A 25,071-nucleotide genomic window follows, 5' to 3' on the forward strand; every position below is an offset into this window, starting at 1 on the left:
GTTGAAGGACCTCGAGGATTTTCTTTGATATCCCTTGCGCTGACAGATCTGCGGCCTCAACAAAGCCCACCGCCCGCTCTTTGATGATCCCTCCATGTATGAATCGCACACACACTGCAACCAGCTCACGTTTCGCTAAATCCTTATACTCATCCGCAAGTATGGCAAAATATTGCCCATGCAGTTCAGTCTTTATTTTACGGAGTAGGATCGATGCTGCAGCTTCAAGCAACTCATCCTGGATGTGGTGGCTCATGAAGGTGGCATTTCTGGGCAGCTTGTTCAGTCTATTTTCAATTTCTGGAGCATATTTTGACATGAACTTGAAGAGCTCTAAGAAGTTACCTTTATTAAGTGCATCCTCGGTTTCTCTGTGGCCTCGGAGTGGGATTTCCAGCTTGGCACACAACATGGCAATGTCCAACACTTTAACATGCTCCCTGTTTCGCTCCACAAATGTCGGGGCGTCACCGTGCAGCTGGTTCAAAACTGTCCCGCGGCTTTGCGGTGCATGACTGACCATGTACGATTTTATCTTAGTTAGCGCTATAGCATGGGGCTTGCTTGCTTCATGTTTGTCGCAGGCTTCTCTGAGACGTTTCCAGTTCTTGTAGCCATCTTTAATAAAAGTAAACTCTGTGTGCATCTCCGGAAAATGTTTACAAGCCTTGCAAAACACTGCATCCCGTTCTTTGCTGTATTCAATCCATTTGAATTTATCATACCAGTTGCTGTTGAATGAGCGTGGTTTTCCACTTATAACAGTAGCTGGAAATGTTGACAGCTTTGGCTGAGTGGCAGGTTCCTCCAATGCCGATGGATCCGATGGCATCGCGGTTGTCTCTTTGGACGCTGGTGGCGGTCTGTGTCGGTGGAGTGCAGCGTCAGCCTTCATGTTAACATTAACGCTAGCATGACTTGATAAAAATGCGGCAGTTTCACCGGCATTCCCAGAGCCATTAAGTGTCTCACGACCATCCTCCTCCTCGGGTATGACATGGTCCAAAAGTATGTCATCATCTAGACGTGGTTTTTTTAAGAAGAGTGTCAATGATAGCTGTTTAGCCATAGCTTAGGTAGGTTCCCGCTACTTTCTAAAGGTGCACTAAACTGCCAACTGTCGGTGCTAACGCTGCGTGATAGCGTAACTGGACTGACACATGATATGCCGACATATCAACTTTTGTAGCTATTTTTCATAGCAACTGTACATATTTTAAAATTTAAATGTCCTCAAGAAACTATTATAATTAAATAAGTAATTAATAAATTGTTTTTTTTTTTTAAATAAAAAAATAAAATCTAAAATTTTAAATCTGATTGGGTGGGCCACCTGTCAATCTGGGTGGGCATGTGCCCAATCACCCAATCAGATTTAAAATTTTAGATTTCAGATTTTTTATTTTTATTTTTTTTTTATCACCCATAAATCCGCGCCTGCCGTCGATCACGGTAGACAAGTGGATCTTGGAAGCATTTTAAGTCGATCGCGAAGAGTTTTCAAAATCAGAGAAAAAAAGCCTATTGTGTGTAGTAAATGGTGTCTAGGGAATGCGGAGGCGCGCGCGCTGTTACAATCATGCCATTTTTGCCGTGCTCACCTTTGGGCTCATGCGGACGCGTCGAGTTTAAACAAGGCTTTACGCTTTAACCAGCTCAGCCACAGTAACAGCTCATATTTAGCCAGCTAAACTTTTACTAACCTGTTAGAAAAAATATATAGTTGCATAGTTTCATGTGGTTCTTCTCCCTCGCTGTATTATGGGTTTGCTATGTGGGGGGAAATGTGCTGGTTACGTTTGTGAGACAATCAGCTGATTATTATATATTAAGACCCTTGATCCTCACCTGACTATGGCTTTGTAAACGTTATCCATGTGGTTTATAATGGACTGTGGTACAGAAACAGTGACAATTTTACACACTCTGGCTATCCTCTGCTGTCTCAGACGACGATATGTTTGTCCCGTTTTAGCCATCGTAGCTTCTTCGAAAGGGAGGGGTGAGCAGTGGGCTGAGCCCTCAGTGCAACTCGCAGACGAACCGCTAGATGTCGCTAAAAATCACACACTGCACCTTTAAGTATTGATGAACAATAAATCTAAATAAAATTAAAATCGCTATGGCTTAGTGGTTATGAAAGTTCTGTGATTTGTGGATTACTGATAAGCGCGATTCTGGAGAAGCAGGCGTTTATTTATTCATTCTCAGTGTTGAGAAACGTAGTCTGCATGTGTTACGTTATTGTTTTATTAATAACTAAAGTACCTAATTACGTTACATAATTAGTTTCTATGAAAACTAGCGCGTTAGTTACTTACGGATTAAAAAGTACTGTTGTATCAGAGCTGCGCGAGCTCTCTCACAAACACAGACCGTGCACACAGAGAGAGAAGACAATTGTAAAATGAAAATTGACGCGCTAAGTATAAATTTTGTTCTTGCTTGTGTTTTTTTCTGTCAAAATGTCAGAAAGCATTTTGTATTGTCCATCCGTGTTTTTAAAATTTGTTAAATGACGGACATTTTACTATTCACACAGCCCCAAATATGACGGATTCATCCAACTTATTCTTTTTAGAATAAGTGATTCACTTAGCTATTATTGGACTCTATTCATTGTCAACAATGTTCTATAAATATGTTTGTATTGGCTAATGTTTATTCACGTTTTAAACGTGTCCTGTTTAAAATGTGCAATGTTCAAATGCAAAGACAGCACATCACAAATAAAAGCCCTTTTTCTGTGGGATTTAGTATCATATTTGGATGAATAAATGAAGTAGCACTATCTTAAATGTACACATCTATTTGTTTTCTATGGGTTTCTTATTACGAGCACACATTATATGCAATGCAATATTAATAATGAATAAAAAATGGTTTTGAGCAATATTGAAACTTTGGAACTTCCCTGTATATTGCAGTGCAGTGCTAGTTAAATTTCATAACTTTAGAAGTCAAAACTAGAATTATTTTTCTTGAATTTCTAGAATCACTTTTCTTGCATTCTCAAAAAATAATGACAAAATTAAGAATGACAGATATGAAGCCATATTTTGTTTTATGAATATATTAAAATAAAGAACAAAGAAAACACTTTTTTTGCTTTATTCTATCTTCAAGCATTCTTTTTTTTATCAACACAATGTATGTAAGTTTCACAAAATAATCGATATGATAATAATCTATGTGATAATAATAATCGATAAAATAATCGATTTATTCAATATGTTTGAATAAATCTGTTTAATGACAGCTACAATTTAAATGTTTATATTTTAAAAAGAATAATAACCTAATTGTTTAATTAAAAATTGTATTATTATAATGCTATTGTAAAAACTTCCTTTAGTGTAATTTAACCCTAAAAAGGCATCAGGAAATTAATTTATTGCTATTCTCCATCACAAATACAATTTCATGACTTTTATTTTTGATTTTGCACCCCCCAGGATACGTCGCCCCTTTGGGTGTATAAATTAATTGAAAACCGAATGCTTGTTTGGCAATGCGTGTCACAACATTTTAGCCATATTTTTAAACTTTAGTGGTAGAAGTGATAATTCTACCAAATGTGTAACGGAGTCGGCTTTGCAACCTTGGCTAAATTATACCTGAGACTAGATAATGATCTGAGATGCAATAAGTATAATACCTATTTATCAATATATTAGCCTATTGTATCACATTTAATACGCACATTTCTAGGGCCATTAAATGATCAATACAACCAAAAAAACTTGACGTTTGGTTTGAAAGGACCATCTGTCAACAAGTTCTCACATTTTTGCATAGAGGCCAATCAGCTTGTGTCGTGTAGGAAACTATGTGATTGATTACAGATCAGATGTCAAGCCTGTGTCATCTAGAGTTTCATGACCAAAACAAACACAAATCATCTTCATGATATTAAAATAGATTATAATCGTGCACAGCAGTTTTTGACCAGGTTTGATGAGATTAAAATGACAATTAAACTCATCAGTGATCTTGACTTTGAGCTTCACTTTTCATTTCACATTTGTCTCTCATCTGAAATCTCACTTGATTTAATGTTTCTTTTAGACCTGATGGACGTGAACAAGAAAGGAAAAAAAGAAGGCATAAAATCTGTCACATGTAAATCAAGGCTGAAGATTCACATGAGAGTTCACACTGGGAAGAAGCGGCTCAGGCTTTTGAGAAAAAAAAAACAAATTTCACACTGAAAAGAAAATACAGGGGCCATAACACTTTTATTAGAGACATGAATCTGATGTTCATTTTTAACTCGTTTACTTATTTCTCGTTTACCAATTACTTGTTTGTATTTGCTTGTAATTATTGAATAAACTCATTACTCCTTTTATCAACAACTCATTGTTATTGTCTATTTTTATGGCTAAATTATCTACCGTTTAACCCTTGATATCCAGCTCCACATATATTGTACATTACAAAAAGTTTGAAATGTAGATTTTAAATGCAATGAATTATCACTGATGCATATGATGAACATGATGAATAACCAACTCAACATCTTAATTTGTCAATAAGCATCGCAACAAACTGAAAATAAATTAAATGATGGGCAGAAAAAGAAATAATAATTAATAAGGGTGATTTACAGGTTCTCGGCTGGACCAAAGATTTTATGTGTGATCAATAACCAAGGAAACACTCAAGTACCCAAAATTAGTCAGATACAAATGTTACAATTTTATCTTTGTACAATCATAGTATTAATACTGCAGAGTGATGCAATCATGACAGGTAGGCTACAATTCAACTGACCATGAATTTGAAATGAATGATAATCAGCAATAAGTTAGCTTAGAGAAGAATAAGACGTCAACCAACATGATAATATATTCAGCAGAGGATTTCAAAGGTTGTTAATAAATCAGTTAATGTGATCACCTAACATGCATAATTGCACAGCAGACCTCAAAGCCATATAAATATACATCAATATTAGGAAGGATGGTTGGAAAACAAGCATGAAGAAGTAGAAACTGTGAACCACTAATGCACTAATGCAGTGGTTCTCAATCCTGGTCCTGGACCCACAGCTCTGCACATTTTATATGTCTCCTTTACCTGACACACCCAGTTCAGCTCAGAGCTCTTTCCTAACAAGATGATGATCTGAATCAGGTGTGTTAAATGAGGGAGACATACAAACTGTGCAGAGCTGTGGGTCCCCAGGACCAGGATTGAGAACCACTGCACTAATGGACTGTTTATGTCATCGTAGAGAAAGAAATCTCACGTAGGGGAGACCGAGGATGGTTGCAACATGTCATTTTTCTCCAACCAGAAACAAGAATGACACACACACTGCACATGCTTAATTGGATGCCCCCCCCCCCCCCTGCAGAGAAAAATCAAGGAGATTCCTGAGCTTCTCCAGGATTTATTGAAGAAAAACTGTTTTTAGAGTATGAAAGTATTTTTTTTCTTGAGCTTTGTTTTTGTTAAACTGTTGTCACTGTTTTTGTGATTCAGCTCAAACTTATATGGTTTAAATTAGTGATATGTTAACTACAAGCTAGTATGATTAGCATGCATCAAGGTCAATTGTTTATAGCTAGCACATGTGGTTTTATCATGGCTGACAGGAACGGGGACAGTTGCAACAGTTGTACAATGCATAAAAACAGACCATATCAGTATTTTTTAACATTTTTTCATAAGTTGTATATATATATATATATATATATATATATATATATATATATATATATATAGCCTAATATAAAATATAGTTTAAAAAAATGTTTTACATGACAATAGTCTAAATAAAAGTTAATTGCCTTACAAATTGTTTCAATCCTCCTATGTCACTAAAAGCCTACTGTATTTTATATCAATTTGAATATTTGACATCTGCACATAAGGCCTACTCCTCTAGACAAATCTATAATAGTCATCTAATCAAAGCTGATGAATAAATAACACTGTAATATTATTATAACTTACATTTTTGATAATAATCATTTTGCTAACACTGACATATTTGTAATATATTGTATTTGTAATGTGTTGCAACCATCCCCAAACAATGTTGCAACTGTCCCCGGGCCCGGGCAACATCTGACTCCTTACATTCAAATGCAAATTGTGAAAAATGTAGATTCTGTAATTATCTTTAAATGGTTTAGACTATTAACATACAGATGTAAGTTTATTCTATAAACAATTGGTTTGTCTAATCCAAACCGTCTCTGAGTAACAGAGCCGAAAGCTAAAAGTGTTGCAACTGTCCCCGGTCTCCCCCTACTGTCAGAAGCTGGAATTTTAAAGTTATTTATTAAAATCATTAATTTTTACAAGGGATTATGAGACAAGAAAACTTGGACACTTGGACCAGGACAAGTTGTCCTCAACCTTTTTGCACCGGACTGGACTGTAATCGGTTGATGTAAATGAACTGAGGAGGGCAGTAATACGTCATTGTAGCGTATAGCGTCTAGTCTGTCGCAAACATCAACAGAAGAAGAAGAGTCTTCTGAGGCGAGGAGAGCAGTTCATGGTATTTCTCATACTACACAAACATCAAAAACACTTTATACTGTTTGATTAAGCGACAGACTCATTTCTGTGTTGTTTTCATCGATCACAGCGATACTTGTGCGTCTTTTCTGGCGTTTTCATACTGAAATAAACATTTAGTGCAGCAGCAGCGAGCATGAGGAGAATATGTTGAGTTCATTCAGACCTGAGAAATTTTGTGGTCGTTTGTTTGGATGTTTGTTGTGAGCAGAGCTACCATTGTCCACAGTTTATGAAATGAACACCCGCCATCCCGTGTGGTAATGTGTGTGTGTATTGCGCAGTGGTGTGCGAACTCGTCTTGAAAAATGCCTTTGCCTGTCTTAGACACAGTTAACCAGTTTAAACATGCTTGTAGAAATATACATTTGATTACATTTTGGAGAACAGACAGAAGAAGATCCGTCGATGTGCATTTGATCGTTGTTTATGTTCAGTGGCGTTCATGAGCACGAGCACATGTGAAGAGTTTTAACTTTTTCTTCTCTTTGTGAATGGTTCCCTTTACATGCATTTGAATGCAAAACACTGCAGCGTAACTTTATTTCCGACATTGTCTAATAATCCAAATGTAGTTGTATAAGTTACTATTATACAAACCAAAGGACAGGCAATGGTTTTTTCTGACTTTTAGGGGAAAACAAACCAATAGCATGGCTTGACTTGTATCTTAAACATGGTGCTGTCATATCCTTCAGGTTTAATATGATGAATTGTCTGCACCCATCCATCTGTACAAAATTTGTGCGCTTCTAATGATTTGTAGTTTTTAATTTAGCTTGCCGTGTAAATTCCGCTAAATGAAACAAACAAAAAGTATGATCTACTATTCACAGCACAGACAGGCTAAACATTATTGAACAATTTTATCTCAATAATGATGCATTGCATGACATCTCAAGCTTAATTAGAAAGCAGGACACTAGCAATCTTAAACGTACAGTTTAAATTATGTAAGCTTCTCACAACTCCAATATTTTACAACCTATCATGATCATCGTGCTATTTTAGATAGATAACAGCTGGGCTGTCTTAGTGTATGTCCGTTATCAACCATCATCATTGGTTATCATCATCATTGGTTATCATGATAGAGATATCATGAGTTACGGATGATGCCATCGAAAGCTAAGTCAGGCTAGTTGTGTGGTGTACCGTACCTGGTGTCTCGATGAGGTATGAGTAAATGTCCGGGTAAGACACCTCTGGCCACTGGGTGGGGTTGTTACACCAGTTTGACGCTGGGAGAATGAAGGGACATGTTTTTAAATTGACCAAATTAAGTTTGTGGATGTATTTTGTATTGAAGTCTGCGGGAAGTCTTGTTTATTTTCCACTAAAAACGGTCGATGACGAAATTGACAGTTAAGTTCCCGGATTTGCTGGTAGTACATATGGTTAAATAAATGTTTATTGATATCTTCCAAAGATTTCTGAATTTAGGCACAGTTTTTTTTTCTCTATATAGTGATATGGCAACTAGTAAATACACTAAGTTTCGTCATGCTAGCATGTGTGGAAATATTTAAAACAAGGGTGTTACAACTAACCCTGCATTAGGTTGTGCCCTGTTCTCCCCTACGTATATTTCTGTAAATGTATAATATTCTGTAAAAAAAAATGTGAGAAAAAACTGGAAGAATTTACATATATTTATATTCTGTTATCCAGTGGTATAAAACCAAACTCAGTAACTGATACATTTTTTATTTAGGCAGATCAGCTCCTCCCACTGTAGTTCATCATCAATGGAGCTCCTCCCATTACAGTTACATCATCAGTGAAGCTCCTCCCACTGCAATTACATCATCAGTGAAGCTCCTCCCATAGCAATTCCCCAATAAATGCTGTAAATTCCCATCAGCTACAAGTGAAGACGAGCATGAAAGCATCAGGAAGAGCTGAAATCTGTAAAGACTGAGTTTATTAAAGAGGACAGTGAGAACACGAGTGATCCAGAACCTGCAGAATGAAACACACTGAAGATCCTGAAGAACAAAGAGGTTGGTGTCTATTCTTCATTCATTCATGTTAGAAACATTCAAGCACTTCATCACTTTTTTTGAAATGGGTACAGAATTGTATTATTATTATTTCGTTTTCAACAAATGGTCAGTAAAGGGAGGTTTGAGAAACTCTCATGATTGTCAAAACATGTCAAATTAAATATTATAGCTGTTTTATTTTACAGTTATATCAAGTTAACCATTTTTGCAGCCATGTTACCAAAATGTTGGACATTTCTCAATATAGTTTGTTTATATATATATATATATATATATATATGTATGTATATATACATACATACATGTATATATTTGGAAATTAAAACAAATATTCTCCTGCAACGTAATCTGTATGAAACTAAAGAGATGTACAGTTTCTCCTGGCTCAGCTAATTATCATTATCGTTAATGTGATAATTGTACAGTGGATACAATTTCTTCAATTTAAAATAATTGTTTTCTATTAGGATATATTTTTAAAATGCCATTTATTTCTGAGATGTAAATCATTACTCCAGTCTTCTGTGTCACATTATCCTTCAGAAATCATAATATGACGATTTTCTGTTCAAGAAACATTTATGATTATCAATGTTGACAACAGTTGTGCAAAAGTTTTCAGGATTCTTTGATGAATAGAAAGTTCAAAACAACAGCATTTATCTGAAATAGAAAGATTATATTATATATGTAACATTATATACTACCGTTCAAAAGTTTTGTTTTGTTTATGTAAATAAATGAATACTTTTATTCAGCGAGGATGCCGTATATTGTTTAAAAGTGACAGTGAAGACATTTATAATGTTACAAAATCTTTCTTTTTACGATAAATTTTGTTCTTTTGAACTTTCCGTTCATCAAACAATCCAGAAAACAAAATGTACACAACTGATTTCCACATTGATATTAATCATAAATGTTTCTTGAGCATCAAATCATCATGATCTCTGAAGGATCATGTGACTCTGAAGACTGGAGTAATGATGCTGAAAATTCAGCTTTGATCAAAGGAATAAATTACACTTTTAAATATATTTAAATAGAAAACGTTTATTTTAAAATGTACAAATATTTTACTATATCACTGCTGTATTTTGGATCAAATAAATGCAGCCTTGGTGAGCAGAAGAGACTTCTTCAAAAACATATTACAGATCTAAAACCTTTGAACGGTAGCGTTGGTCTTTATGTGAAGAAAATGTATCAGATTACTTTTAACTTAAACTTGATTTTGTGAATAAGCTACAAACAATACAATTAAATCATTAAGTCTCCTCACATTCATTCTCTATAGTTCCCTCATTCCTCATTGATAGTCCCAGCGGAGGGTCTTTGTCTCTTCAGGTGTGAATCACAGCATTATTCATGATGTCCACCCCCACGCTTGCATACAGCCATTCTGACATTAACGGCCCTATTTTAAAGATCTAAGTGCATAAACTAAAGCAAAATGTCTTAAAGGCGAGACACGGCAGGCAAAAACATTGTTTTTTTTTCACTGGTCAATTTTGAGATTTTGGGCTATATGTAGGGCTGTGCAATTAATCGAATTTTGATTTCAATTTCGATTTTAGCTCCCAACGATCTCCAAAATAGTACAATCGAGTAAAAACGATTATTTTGTCATGTTATTTTGTCTTGTGTTCTGAATGACTCGCGCACGCGCACATCCGTCCCTCCCGAAGTCATAAACTCTCTCAGCCTATACAGGCATAAACTGCAAGCACAATAAACTTCACAATAACAATTGGCTAATTTAATATAGACTGGAGTGAGACCATAGACGTCTCTCGAGCTGTAGCGATCTCTTTAAAATTTAAAATTTCATTCATTTCTGCTCGATCACTGTAGCGCCTCAGTTAAAGCGAAAGGCAGCGAGCGCACATGACCTGATCATCTGTTCCGCTTTACAGAACGAAACAAATCGAGAATGAACACAGGGAGCGACATTAAAACGTGTCTGTTTGTCCGGGAAAAGGGGATTTTTAAGTTTCAAGTGAAAGAGCGTTTTACTTGCCCGACCGATCGAAACGTGAGATGGTTTTGATCTTATACAGTCCGTGTAAACTGAGATCGGTAATAGTTTCTGGAAGCTGCGCTGCCTTTGTGAGAGAGACATTAGTGGACAAATCAAAACAAATGAGCCTAACAGCTCACACAAAAACTCACAGAAAAAACATACTGAGGTAGAAATGTTGAGTTCTTTTTATTTATAATAAGCTATATGATATAGTTAAGTAACATAACACGATTAAGGGCTGTTCTATAATATCACGATTGCAAATGTTACACTGAATTTATAGTTTTATAAACAAGTAGCCTAGTTTATATGTGGTAACTTACATTTTAGATGCAATATTGACTGGTTTTGTTCCATTTCACCGACGAAAATAGTTACAAAAGAAAAGCATCACTAAGCGCTGTGTTTTGTTACTGTAGGATTCATTATTTTGAACAAATCGTTTTAATGAATGACTCAATGATTCATTTATTAAGACGGTCACTTGTCGCCACCTATTGATTTATTGTTTAAAGGCAAAGGCATGATTTATTTTTTTTTATTTTTTATTATTTCTTTAAACATTAATCTCATAATATTTACACAGTTGTAATTTTGCAGTGTAAATTAATTGAATGGATAACAGCCCTTTTTATTAAAACTGAATTTGATCAAATGTAAGAATTTGACATAAAACATATATTTAGTAAGGTTTAATAAATTGTCCTTTATAAAGGCAAATAACGCCCTGGTGACCCCCTACAACAAATTACTTTGTAAACATGTCACCTTTTTCACCACTTGTGAGTTTGCAAGTCTGTTTAATATTTCAAAAAGTACAATAAATGTGCAAATTTAGATTTTTTTAAGAGTTGTTGAAAGGTGTCTTTTAATAAATGCAACATGTTCCCAAAGTCATGTGAAATAATCGTGTGAAATAATCGTGATTTCAATACTGACCAAAATAATCGTGATTATGATTTTTTCCATAATCGAGCAGCCCTAGCTATTTGTCTTTAATAACATGTCTTCTTTCAGACTTGTGCTGAAAAAAAGTCCAAAATACACATTTAGGTCTTTATTTTACTACACTTTGTCTGTTTGCGTGTGTAGATTTTGCATAAATTCAACAAAAGCTGGCGTTCTAAATCATCCCGCTGCTCCGTGATCGCTGTCTGCACCCTGTCATCACACACACCGTTAGAAAGCTCTCTCTCTCCTTTGCAATGCTATCAGATCCAAATATGGTCATTTCCTGTTTATCAGAAACCAATCATGAAAGTAAAACGGGCAATTTAACTCGAAATGCGCAATCTCATTGGCTGGTGCCAATTTCTGACAACGTGATTCGTTCAGAATCGTCACGTGACACGCTCTGACATTATATACATACATCACATATATACTATACACACTATTACAAAACAATTACATTACACAACACATTTCAGTTTTTGTATAATATAATTACTATATAATACTAAACAAATCTGTAATTGTGGGATCCTAAAGTGGTTGTGAGTCCCTCAGGCAGAAACATATTCACCTGTGTGATGGACTATTGATGTGTGGTTTTGATGTTTTGAGTTTTGTTTTGGATGTTATGATCAGTGATGGATAGAGCAATGATGAGCTTTGGATGTTAAACAGTGTGACACATTGATTTTACATGGACCTAAAGCATATTTTGTCTGTAATTCATTGATTTCAATAGAAAATTAGTGGAATTTTACCATAAAAATCTTTAAAGGGCGTTTTCTCAAAATTAGTTTTTTTCACACTCCTAGTGATGATTTTCCACTTCTGTAGCACCTGCATACACCAAACTTTACAGTCCTATTCCTAACTATATTGTGAAGGTTTGTACTGAGGGATTTGTTGATGTATCATTCTTGTCGGTGGGGCAGCATTGTTGTTCAAACGCGCGGTCAGACGCAAACGCGGGAAGCGTGCCGGCGCGCTGGTTAAACTCCGCGAGCGCGGCATCCGCACTGCACTCCCCAGTATTCATCTTGCGAACCTCCGATCCCTTCCTAACAAAACGGACGAACTTCTCCTCACAAGCACTAACAAGGATTTTTTAAACTCTGCTGCTCTGTGCTTCACTGAAACCTGGCTGAGTGAAGCCATACCGGACAACGCAATACATCTGCCGGGCTTCCAGCTGTTCCGAGCGGATCGCATCGCGGAGCTAACGGGGAAAACAAGAGGTGGTGGATTGTGTTTCTACATTAACGAAAGTTGGTGTTCAGATGTAACAACATTGAAGAAGATGTGCTCTCCTAATTTAGAGGCACATTTCATAAACTGTAAACCTTTCTACTCGCCTCGGGAGTTTTCCTCTTTCATTCTCGTGAATGTTTACATCCCTCCAGACGCGTGCGTGAGCGCGGCGCTACAACAGCTGGCTGAACAAATAGCTGAAACAGAACAAAGGTATCCTGACTCTCTTTTAATCATTCTTGGGGATTTTAACAAAGCAAATCTTTCCCGTGAACTACCAAAATACAGACAGCACGTTACATGTCCCACCAGAGACAGTAATATACTGGACCACTGTTACACCACAATAAAAAATGCGTATCACTCCGTTTCACGGGCAGCTTTGGGGCTCTCTGATCACTGTTTGGTTCATCTCATACCGACCTACAGGCCGAAACTGAAATCAGCTAAACCTGTAATAAGGACTGTTAAAAGATGGACTAATGAAGCAGAGCAGAATCTACAGGCCTGCTTTGATTGCACTGATTGGACTGTTTTTGAAGCTGCTACCAACGATCTGGATGAGCTCACAGATACTGTAACATCATATATAAGTTTCTGTGAGGATACATGCATTCCTACCAGGACATTCTTATCATTCACTAATGATAAACCATGGTTTACTGGGAAACTCAAACACCTTCGTCATGCCAAAGAGGATGCCTACAGAAGTGGGGATAAAATCTTGTATAACCAGGCCAGAAACAGACTGACAAAGGAGATCAGAGTTGCTAAAAGAAGCTACTCTGAAAAACTGAAAAACCAGTTTTCATCCAACGACCCATCATCAATCTGGAATGGCCTGAGGAACATCACCAACTACAAGTCACCATCCCCCCGATCTGTGGACAATCAACACCTGGCTGACGATTTAAATTCATTTTATTGCAGGTTTGAAAAGCCCTCATTCGTTAAGAAACTTGACGCTAAGCCCTCAGTGCCGAGCCGAGCAGTTCCCACGTGACTTTTATGCAGTGTTTCCCACACATAGACTAATTCGTGGCGGTGCGCCACAGAATCAACACCGGCCGCCACATTTTGCGTTTCGTTATTCATTTTTTAACGCTATTTAAATGCGGCGTATTCTTTCAGTTGCATTTCCTTTCCCTGCTCTCCCTCCGTCTTTCGACAGTACGAGAGAGAGACCGAGTGTGTCCGAGGGACCGCTCGACACTGCGAAAGAGAGACCGAGTGTGTTTTTTGAGAGCGCGCGACAGTGCGAGAGAGAGACCGAGTGTGTTTTTTGAGAGCGCTCGACAGTGCGAGAGAGACACCGAGTGTGTCCGAGAGCGTGCTAGACAGTGCGAAAGAGAGACTGAGGGTTGTCCGAGAGCGCGCTCGACAGCGCGAGAGACCGAGTGTGTCCAAGAGCGTGCTAGACAGTGCGAGAGAGAGACCGAGTGTGTCCGAGAGCGCGCTAGACAGTGCGAGAGAGAGACCGAGTGTGTCCGAGAGCGTGCTAGACAGTGCGAAAGAGAGACCGAGTGTGTCCAAGAGCGCGCTCGACAGCGCGAGAGACCGAGTGTGTCCAAGAGCGTGCTAGACAGTGCGAGAGAGAGACCGAGTGTGTACGAGAGCACGCTCGACAGTGCGAGAGATAGAAAGAGTGTGTATGAGAGCTTGCTCGACAGTGCGAGAGATAGACCGAGTGTGACTTTTATTTAAACTTATTTAAACTAATATAATTCATTTCCCTGGACATAACCATTAATATTTTGTTTTTACCTGAAGTACTTCGAGTGCAGTGTTTGCATCATGCAGTATTTGTCCTGAAAAATAGGAAGCTAAATTTGATGTTTGTTACATCAATAAATTTAATGTCATTTCTGTTTTATTTGTGTACATTTTAATCATTAACATTAAAAGCACACTCTTTTTACGACTAAAATAACAGTAAAGGGTAAAAAAAAAAACTGAATTCCCAAAAATTAAAACGGAAAAAAAGGAATTTGCAAAAATTAAAATGGAAAAAGCAGAATTTGGGAAAAAATAAAACAGAATGTGGAAAAAAATAAAACGGATTTCATAGGGCCCTAATATTGCTAGTTGCTTAGTATCCATCCTTCTCGCTTCACTGCTGCGTTCCAGGCGCATTTTTTGGAAATCTAAATGCTTTGATTTCTAAGAGCAAGTTAGTTCGGGGCCTGAGAGAACATCCAACCACCAAACAACATGCTCCTAATTTTAATTTTGACATGTTTTATTTGCATAAATAAGAAAATGATCACACAATTTCCATAAATAAAGTGCCTCCCGGCGTTGTTTCGAATGTGCGCGCTAACTAACCGGAAACGTATGAGGACCAAACACATCACTTACATCTACAAATAGCAGTTGAAATGGTCTATAATAATAATTGAAAGATCAATATACCTCATTCATGCAATTAATTTATGAAAACACACCAGAATTGTTCATATTTATAGCAGTTTTACTAGTACTTTCTGCTATTACATCAGGGCTCACTTTCATATTTCTCTCTTTGAATTATTTTGATGTACTGAAAATGAAATTAAACCTTTTTCTTTAATTTCAGACCTAATGGAAGTGAAGGAGGAGAGTGAAGAACTGAGAGAAGTGAAGGAGGAGAGTGAAGAACTGAGTAAAGTGAAGGAGCAGAGTGAAGAACTGAATGAAGTGAAGGAGGAGAGTGAAGAACTGAGAGAAGTGAACGAGGAGAGTAAAGAACTGAAAGAAGTGAACGAGGAGAGTGAAGAACTGAGTGAAGTGGAGGAGAAACATGTCAAGCCTGGAGAAAAACCTTTGAGTCATTTAAAGACAACAAATATATTTTTAAAGAAAGGAAGAGACAAGAAATCTTTCACCTGCACTCAGTGTGGAAAGAGTTACACAGCCAAACAGAATCTTAAGAGTCACATGACAGTTCACACTGGAGAGAAGCCGTTCTCATGTGATCAGTGTGGGAAGAGTTACACAGCCAAACAGAATCTTAAGAGTCACATGAGAGTTCACACTGGAGAGAAGCCGTTCTCATGTGATCAGTGTGGGAAGAGATTCATGCAAAAACTTTATCTGAACAAACACAAGAGGATCCACACTGGAGAGAAACCATACACATGTGATCAGTGTGGGAAGAGTTTCATACTAAAATTACATCTGCACGAACACAAGAGGATCCACACTGGAGAGAAACCATACACATGTGTTCAGTGTGGGAAGAGATTCAGGCAATCAGGATCCCTAAATAGACACATGAGAATCCACACTGGAGAAAAGCCACATATGTGTGTTCAGTGTGGAACTAGTTTCAGACACAAACATAATCTTCGTGATCACATGAGAATTCATAACGGAGAAAAGCCGTTTACGTGTGATCAATGTGGCAAAACATTTGATGGATCAACAAGCCTGAAGAAGCACCTGACAGTTCATACGAAGGAGAAGCCGCATTCATGTACTGTGTGTGGAAAGAGTTTTTCACTGCTGCCATATTTATATGCACATCAGAAAATACATACTGGTGTGAGAGAGTATATGTGCTTCGAGTGTAAGAAGACTTTCTTTTCAGCGTGCCGTTTAAAACAACACCAGAGAATACACACTGGAGAAAAACCTTACAAGTGTTCACACTGTGACAAGAGATTCAGTCAGTCAGCAAATCTGAAAACGCATGAGAGGATCCACTCTGGAGAGAAGTCGCACTCATGTGATCAGTGTGGAAAGAGTTTCAGACTCAAACAATCTCTTAGGCATCACATGAGAGTTCACAATAGGAAGAGGCGGGAGTCAGGTGTGAATCACAGCATTATTCATGATGATTAATTTACTTAAGACCAGGTTTATGTTGGTCAATGGCTCAGTCTATTTCAGTTTGCTCAGAATAGCAACACGCCAACAATGCGCCTGAAAACACCTCGTTTTCAGATCAACACACCCATGGGCGAACAAATGGGTGAAAATGCATTTGTTATTTAAACAATGTGGAGCAGGACATGAAAATGATAAATGCGTTGAGCTGAAACTAGCAAAAAACACTTATCCAAAATGGCTGAAGAAGGTTTGATTTAACCTAAAAGGTTTGATTGAAAGGAATAAAAGGTTTGATTGAGCTGCGCCCTCTAATGTACAAACGTGAATTAGAGGATGAATGTGCGGATGGGCTATTATTTCATCTGCAACCGCATCACAAAACTCATCATCCTTCCGCCATCCATCCGCACCAACATTTTTTGACCAATTTTCAAAGCCAATTTTACTATTATGACCCATTGGCTATGTTGTATGTATCCCCAGAATATCAGCAGTGAACTCCGTGTCCGTTGGCGCATCGGGACAAAAATAAATAAATAGTCTAAATAAAACGCACATCGGCAAACCTGACCTTATCTGATTAGGTTACTGTAACAATGTTCAGGGAAGAAGGAGGCGGGAACCGGCGAACAATCAAAATAAACTTTATTTAAAATAAAACAAACTAACTAAAATACCGCCAGCAGCCCCTCGCGGACGACTGCTGGCTACCGAAAATAAACATAACGGCCAGCAGCCCCTCGCGGACGACTGCTGGCTAAAATAAAACACAAAAACCAAAACTCAACTAAAACACAGGCCTGTTCCTCTCTCGATCATCAACGTCGTCGCTCCCCCTTTATGCTTCCGCTCCTCCGTGAGAGATGCGAGACCGGTGTGCTTCACAGGTGCTGCTCATTAGCAATCGCACCACCGGCCTCGCGCCGTTCTCTCACGTCCCTCGGCCGTCCTGTTCGCCACATACCCCCATCGCCCCTCACAGGCCGGGGGGTACCCACGAGCCTGTGCCTACTCCCCCCCCGGCGGCGGCGATCCCTGGGGGTTATGGACCCGGGAAGAGGGAGGAACGCGCTGTCAGAGAGTCCTCGCCGCTGTGGGGAATCCGCGGTGCCATCGAGCATGGTGCGCGAGTCGCCGCCGCTCGCCGAGGGAAACGGAGACGGAAGCATGAGGAGCGACAGATCGAGAGAGGGGAGAGAGGAAAAAAAAAATTTGGTCCGGTTCCCACAACGCGCTGCCATCTGGTCCCCCACCAGCTGGGCGATCTCCTCCACGGTGCCTGGTGGTGACGCTGGGTAGCCCTCGGTGGACGGCTCGACGCTCCTCCGCCGCCCGGTGGACGGCGACGGCTCCTTGGGCTCTAGGGCAGCCGGCAGGAGTCCCCCGCTCCCTGCTCCTCCCCTTCACTGGTGGACGGCAGCAGGCTCCGGCCTACGGCAAGCGGCGGCGACTCCTCCGCTCCCTCCCGGACGGCAGCCGCCCCTCCAACTCCCAGGCGGCCGGCAGCGAGCTCGACCGTCCCCCCGACAACTCACTCCAGCGCACCGCCTCGAGCGTCCATGGCCGCGAGTCCCCCGCTCCCTGCTCCTCCCCTACCCGGCGGATGGCAGCAGGCTCCGGCCCACGGCGAGCGACGGCGACTCGCGCACCATGCTCGATGGCACCGCGGATTCCCCACAGCGGCGAGGACTCTCTGACAGCGCGTTCCTCCCTCTTCCCGGGTTTCGGCACCAGTGTAACAATGTTCAGGGAAGAAGGAGGCGGGAACCGGCGAACAATCAAAATAAACTTTATTTAAAATAAAACAAACAAACTAAAATACCGCCAACAGCCCCTCGCGGACGACTGCTGGCTACCGAAAATAAACATAACGGCCAGCAGCCCTTCGCGGACGACTGCTGGTTAAAATAAAACACAAAAACCAAAACTCAACTAAAACACAGGCCTGTTCCTCTCTCGATCATCAACGTCGTCGCACCCCCTTTATGCTTCCGCTCCTCCGTGAGAGATGCGAGACCGGTGTGCTTCACAGGTGCTGCTCATTAGCAATCGCACCACCGGCCTCGCGCCGTTCTCTCACGTCCCTCGGCCGTCCTGTTCGCCACAGTTACTGTACAATTTTATCATTGTAATAAACGCAATTTTTTATAGACCAAACAAAACAGACTCCGCAAAATACTGTTATCGAAAAAATCCTAACAAATATTGATATATTTATATTTTTTGTCAACAGTGCACACCCCTAAGCAGTATTGTCATTAATCAAATATATTGAATAGTTCTCAGTTCAGAAACGTGATTTGTGCCTATAATACCTTGAAATAATAATTGAAAGATCAATGTACCTTATTCATGCATTTAATTTATGAAAACCCACCAGAACTATGATGATATTTTATAGCAGTTGTCTACTAGTACTTTCTGCTGTTACATCAGGGCTCACTTTCATACTTCTCTCTTTAAATTATTTTGATGTACTGCAAATGAAATTAAACCTTTTTCTTTAATTTCAGACCTAATGGAAGTGAAGGACAGTGAAGAACTGAGTGAAGTGGAGGAGGAACGTCTTGTCAAACCTGGAGAAAAACCTTTGAGTCGCTCAAAGACTAAAACGACACTTTTAAAGAAAGGAAGAGCCAAGAAATCTTTCACCTGCACTCAGTGTGGAAAGAGTTACACAGCCAAACATAATCTTAAGAGTCACATGAAAGTTCATACTGGAGAGAAACCATACACATGTGATCAGTGTGGGAAGAGTTTCAGGCAATCAGCATCCCTAAATAGACACATGAGAATCCACACTGGAGAAAAGCCACATATGTGTGTTCAGTGTGGGAACTGTTTCTCATACAAACATAATCTTCACACTGGAGAAAAACCTTACAAGTGTTCACACTTTGACAAGAGATTCAGTCAGTCATCATCTCTGAAAACACATGAGAGGATCCACACTGGAGAGAAGCCGCACTCATGTGATCAGTTTGGATCTAGTTTCAGACTCAAACCAACTCTTAGGCATCACACGAGAGTTCACAATGGGAAGAGGCGGGAGTCAGGTGTGAATCACAGCATTATTCATGATGTTTCATTTACTTTAGACCAGGTTTATGTTGATCAATGCCTCAAGTCTATTTCAATTTGCTCAGAATAGCAACACACCAACAATGCGCCTGAAAACACCTCGTTTTTTCAGATCAACACAGCCATGGGTGAACAAATGGGTGAAAATGCATTTGCTATTTAAACAACGTGGACGTGAAAATAATAAATGCGTTGAGCTGAAACTAGCCAAAAACACTATTGTCCAAAATGGCTGCAGAGCTGAAAGGTTTGATTGAGCTGCGCCCTCTACTGTACAAACGTGAATTAGAGGATGAATGCGGGTGGGCCATTATTTCATCCGCAACCGCATCACGAAACTCATCATCCTTCCGCCATCCATCCGCACCAACGTTTTTTGACCAATTTTCAAAGCCGCAACCGCCCGCCATCCGCTGATTGTTTTAAGGTATATAGGCGATGCAAGACGTCGTCTGCTCTAGAAAGGATACTGATTCAATGCAGCAAAGATATTTAAAGGCTAAAGTCCCTACTAGTATAGCCTATTGACTATGTTGTACGTATCCCCAGAATATCAGCAGTGAACTCTGTCTCCGTCTGCGCACAGGGACAAAAATAAATAAATAGTCTAAATAAAACGCACATCGGCAAACCTGACCTTACCTGATTAGGTTACTGTACAGTTTTATCATTGTAATAAAAAACGCAATCTGGCACATAATTTCAACATGCTGCTTTTTAGCCTAATAGTAATTAATACCTATTGCACTTTATTTTTTTTGCAAAAAGAAAGAAAACTTGAATAAAATAATTCATTCACATTATAGGTTAATTAACTCTACGCACTGTCATGTCAGGGTGACGACTAGGACGAGCCTGTTCTGAAGACTCCCGTTAATTTTGACTGCATGGGAAGAGAGCAATGCAATTCAATTAATTTATGCAATAAATGAGCTGTAGTCAGGCATTGTCAGAAATGCAATTCAAGTTGACAATGCAATTCATTTTATACCAGAAGGCCTAACAATCATTTGATTGGTTCAACCGCCACCCGCCCGAATTTAATGAAAATATTATTTTTCATCACGTCTTGCGCCAAATCCGCGATTTATCCGCGGAGTTCGCGGATGTAACCGCCAACCACGCATCTCTAACGTGAATGTGCATTTCCTTTAGCCTGAGGCTTATTTCAATTTTGGTTTGAAAGGGTCTTTACAATTTCCAAAAATGTAACTTTTTTTGTTATTAAAAACGAGCAAGCCCAGGTGGGAAAAAGTAATGCAAAAGTAACAATGCATTACTTTTCTTAAAAAGTAACTAAGTAACACAATTAGTTACTTTTTTTAAGGGAGCAACACAACATTGTAATGCGTTTTTTTTCAAAGTAACTTTCCCTAACACTATATGGCCTTATTTCAGTGACTTAAAATTTTTGTTTGTTCAAAAACCACGCATAAACATTATTTTCTCAAAACTGCAAAGTTGTATGTACATGTTGCTCACATATTAATGTAGCCCTGTTTGTGTTGAATACAGTGTAATCAGACTTTAGCTATTAAGATGTTTTTAAGGAACTGAAAAAAGCACAAATGTCAGGGCATGACAGAACTTCTTTAGGCCCCAAAATACCCTTAGAGCCCAGAGGATTAAACAGATTAGTAACGAATTCCATTGAGAAGTAACAAATTACAAATAGTCACGTTACTGTAATTAAGTAGTTTCTTTCAGAAATTTGTACTTTTTTGAGTAGTTTTACTTGAGTACATTTTAAGTGATGTACCAGTTCTTTTACTCCGCTATTTTCCTTCGGTTTGTGGTCATTACTCGTTACATGCTTGTCTAATTTTATTTCTATCCATCAACGTGATTGGATCGAGTAATCGTTCTCGTGACTGTCATCAAATCAAATTCTGCATAGAAAACTTTAACCACTAGCCTATCAGCTGTACTCGTGGCTGCTGTGGAACTGCATTCTTCAAGCATTGGTTCAATCAAAATATCAGCATCTCCGCTAATATGATTAGGTACATTTCACAATTCTGCTTACTATGATATATATATAGGCTGGCCAATCTACAGGGCCTAACATTTTGTGTGAGGTTGGGGTATTGCATACTGTGTTGTTAACTCCCTCAAGTGGCAAGTTCATAATGCAGTAAATTCCCGCTCCCATTTACTTTACATTTAGAGACGTGCACTGACGCGACTCTCCATCGCGCTCGTCATGCAGCCAGATTCAGTATGCAGAGCACCTTATGAACCTTGGCGTTAACTTGAACTGCAATACTGAAAGTGCGTGACTACAGCTCGTTAATAAAAGTTTTTTGATTGATCCATTTCATACAATCCGCCTTCATTTAGCAAGTGCACTTGCGCAAAAACATTTTTCAAGTTCAACTTTTTTTTGTGGATGCTACTTATAAAACAGCTTCGTCGAGACTACAAAGAGATATGCATTTGTTTGTGTGTGTGTGTGTGTCTGTGTGTGTGTGTGTGTGTGTGTGTGTGTGTGTGTGTGTGTGTGTGTGTGTGTGTGTGTGTGTGTGTTTGTTTCTTTTATAAGTTTCCCCAGATAAAACTTCCCTATTTAATGCACAATTTTCCTTACAAGTTATATTATCAGCATTACAATGTGAGTAAATGTAGCTGTATAAAATGTAAGTGATGATACCCCTCTTCTAGACAATGTGCATTTAAATTGTAACATTTAATGGCATGGAATTACAGTGTAATTAGTGTTAGCTCACTATAGGCTTTTGCAGTGCATTAGGTAAGGTAAACTGATAATATTTGTGATTGTAATTTATTTATCAAAACAAAAAAACTGGTACCGTTTTGGAGAGAAATTAGGTATTTTTATGGATGATAGCTATTCTTCAATCTTTCTGACAAAAAAAAAAGATAATGTCAATTACAGTATGTGCAATGTTTTTTTATTTAATAATTGGAGTGCACAGTATTTATTATGGGGGGTAGAATCCGCAGCTCAGTACTCACTATCCACTACTCATGACTAGTTTACCATTTACCATGACTACTTTTAAATAAGCAACTTTTTTACTCAAGTAGTTTTTTGGACAAGTACTTTTTACTCTACTCACACTACATTCTTTGGAATGTAATGGTACTTTTACTTGAGTATGTTTTGTCAGTACTCTTTCCACCACTGATAATAACATTGGTAACAAGGTCAGCTTTCTGACCACATAGGCGTGCGACCTATGTCAGAGGTCGCACGCCTCTGGAGCAACTAGGGGTTAAGTGTCTTGCTCAGGGACACATTGGTGTCTCACAGTGAATTCGAACCCGGGTCTCTCACACCAAAGGCATGTGTCTTATCCACTGCGCCATCACCACCCCACAAATATCGAGATACATTTTTTTTGTCAATATTGCACACCCCTAGGCAATATTGTATAAATGTTAATATTGCATTAGATAATTGTCATTAATCAAATATATGGAATTAATGAATTCAAAAATATTTTGAAGTTCTCACTTCAAAAACGTGATTTGTGCCTATAATGCCTTGAAAATAATAATTGAAAGATCAATGTACCTCATTCATGCAATTAATTTATGAAAACACCAGTTGTGAAATTTTATAGCAGTTGTCTATCAGTACTTGCTATTACATCAGGACTCACTTTCATACTTCTCTCTCCGAATTATTTCGCTGAAAATTAAATTAAACCTTTTTCTTTCATTTCAGACCCAATGGAAGTGGAGGAGGAGAGTGAAGAACTGAGAGAAGTGAAGGAGAAACATCATGTCAAACCTGGAGAAAAACCTTTGAGTCGCTCAAGAACTAAAAATACATTTTTAAAGAAAAGAAGAGGCAAGAAATCTTTCACCTGCACTCAGTGTGGAAAGAGTTTCACAAGCAAACGAAGTATTGATGTTCACATGAGAATCCACAGCAGAGAGAATTCGTACACATGTGATCAAAGCGGCAAAACATTTATTGTGGCGTCGAGCCTGAAGAAACACCTGACAGCTCATACGAAGGAGAAGCCGCATTCATGTTCTGTGTGTGGAAAGAGTTTTTCACTGCTGCAATATTTACATGCACATCAGAAAATTCATACTGGTGTGAGAGAGTACATGTGCTTTGAGTGTGGGAAGACTTTCATTTCAGCGTGCCGTTTAAAACAACACCAGAGAATACACACTGGAGAAAAACCTTACAAGTGTTCACACTGTGACAAGAGATTCAGTCAGTCAGCAAATCGTAAAACACATGAGAGGATCCACACTGGAGAGAAGCCGCACTCATGTGATCAGTGTGGAAAGAGTTTCACGCGATCAGTAAACCTTGCTGCTCACATGAGGATCCACACAGGAGAAAAGCCCCACACGTGTTCACGGCAGAGCTAGTTTCAGACACAAATCAACTCTTAAGCGTCAAATGAGCGTTCACACTGGGAAGAAGCGTGTCAGGCTTTATCTCTGAAATCACATCAGCTTCTCATTCTGAAGAAAGACGATTTAACTGATCAGTGCGGTAAACAGTTTCATTGGGCTTCAGTCCTGAAGAAACACCTGAATATTCACACAAAGGAGAAGATTCATTAGTAATATTACAGCAGAAAAGACACGGCGGTGTCTGTTGGAAGTCCTTTACTACTGAAGATGAACTGAAAGAGTGCCAGAAAATTCACACTGAAAAAGAGGCCATAACACTTTTAATAGAGACGTGAATTTGATATTAATTTTTAACTCGTTCTTCATTGTTCTTCATCAGAATATCTAGTTCCTCTTCCACTTCTTTTCCATGCAAATGCAAGATATACTTTCATGTATCTTTGAAACTGGACACTTTTCTTCTCTTCTTCTCTTTAGATGGTTTGGCTTCTTATAAGTAAAAAGAGAGATCTGTCTCATTCGCTTTCACTTTTACTTAATGTTTGTATTTGCTTCATGTAATTATTGATTAAACTCTTTACTCATTTTATCAAAAATGTATTGTCCATTTTTATTTTCTGCTGATTCTGCTTGGATCAAAAATAATTGTATTTCTAAAAGCCATGAAGCATTGTTTGCTTATTGCGCTTTCCATGTTTTAATTTTCTCAATAGAACTTTTAAATACCTAATAAATATTATTTCACTGCACACACATGACTGACATTGAATGAGATTGCTAATCCAAACTCGAAAAATTAGAATATCGTGCAAAAGTTCATGTATTTCAGTAAATCAAATTAAAAAGTGAAACTAATATATTTAGTATATATAACTATATACATATGGATGATTATACTTTTCAGAGGGCCGACATATTTCTGCATTTAAAATCTTTTTTTGTTATTGACTTCATGTAATATTCTAATTTTTTGAGATTTTGAATTTGGGGTTTTCATAAGCTGTAAGCCATAATCATCAAAATTATAACTTTTGCAGGATATTCTAATTTTTCGAGTTTCACCTGTAA

The 25,071-nt window shown here is 38.6% G+C and overlaps 2 protein-coding genes across 3 annotated transcripts in view; both read left to right on the top strand.

Moving 5' to 3' along the window:
- Nucleotides 1-4,209, top strand: part of LOC143711112 (uncharacterized) — a 48,672-nt gene extending 44,463 nt beyond the window's left edge. The window contains exon 5 of the mRNA XM_077202443.1: nucleotides 4,069-4,209. Coding sequence (XP_077058558.1) covers nucleotides 4,069-4,126 — 58 coding nt within the window. The 3' untranslated portion in view covers nucleotides 4,127-4,209. The remainder of the gene's footprint in view (nucleotides 1-4,068) is intronic.
- The window catches only part of LOC143711083 (uncharacterized), a 164,794-nt gene that overhangs the window by 9,506 nt on the left and 130,217 nt on the right, over nucleotides 1-25,071 (top strand). The window contains exons 1-5 of one of the 2 annotated variants that reach the window (XM_077202378.1): nucleotides 6,456-6,517; nucleotides 8,252-8,540; nucleotides 15,344-16,558; nucleotides 19,092-19,634; nucleotides 23,351-24,599. The exons of the other annotated variant lie outside the window; for it this stretch is intronic. Coding sequence (XP_077058493.1) covers nucleotides 8,507-8,540; nucleotides 15,344-16,558; nucleotides 19,092-19,634; nucleotides 23,351-24,015 — 2,457 coding nt within the window. The 5' untranslated portion in view covers nucleotides 6,456-6,517; nucleotides 8,252-8,506 and the 3' untranslated portion in view covers nucleotides 24,016-24,599. Of the gene's footprint in view, nucleotides 1-6,455; nucleotides 6,518-8,251; nucleotides 8,541-15,343; nucleotides 16,559-19,091; nucleotides 19,635-23,350; nucleotides 24,600-25,071 lie in introns of those variants that run through there. 2 annotated transcript variants of the gene reach the window in all.

This window comes from Siphateles boraxobius, unplaced genomic scaffold (genome assembly GCF_051911475.1).
Source record: "Siphateles boraxobius isolate OS27281-9 unplaced genomic scaffold, OSU_SipBor_1 49, whole genome shotgun sequence".
Classification (NCBI taxonomy): domain Eukaryota; kingdom Metazoa; phylum Chordata; class Actinopteri; order Cypriniformes; family Leuciscidae; genus Siphateles; species Siphateles boraxobius.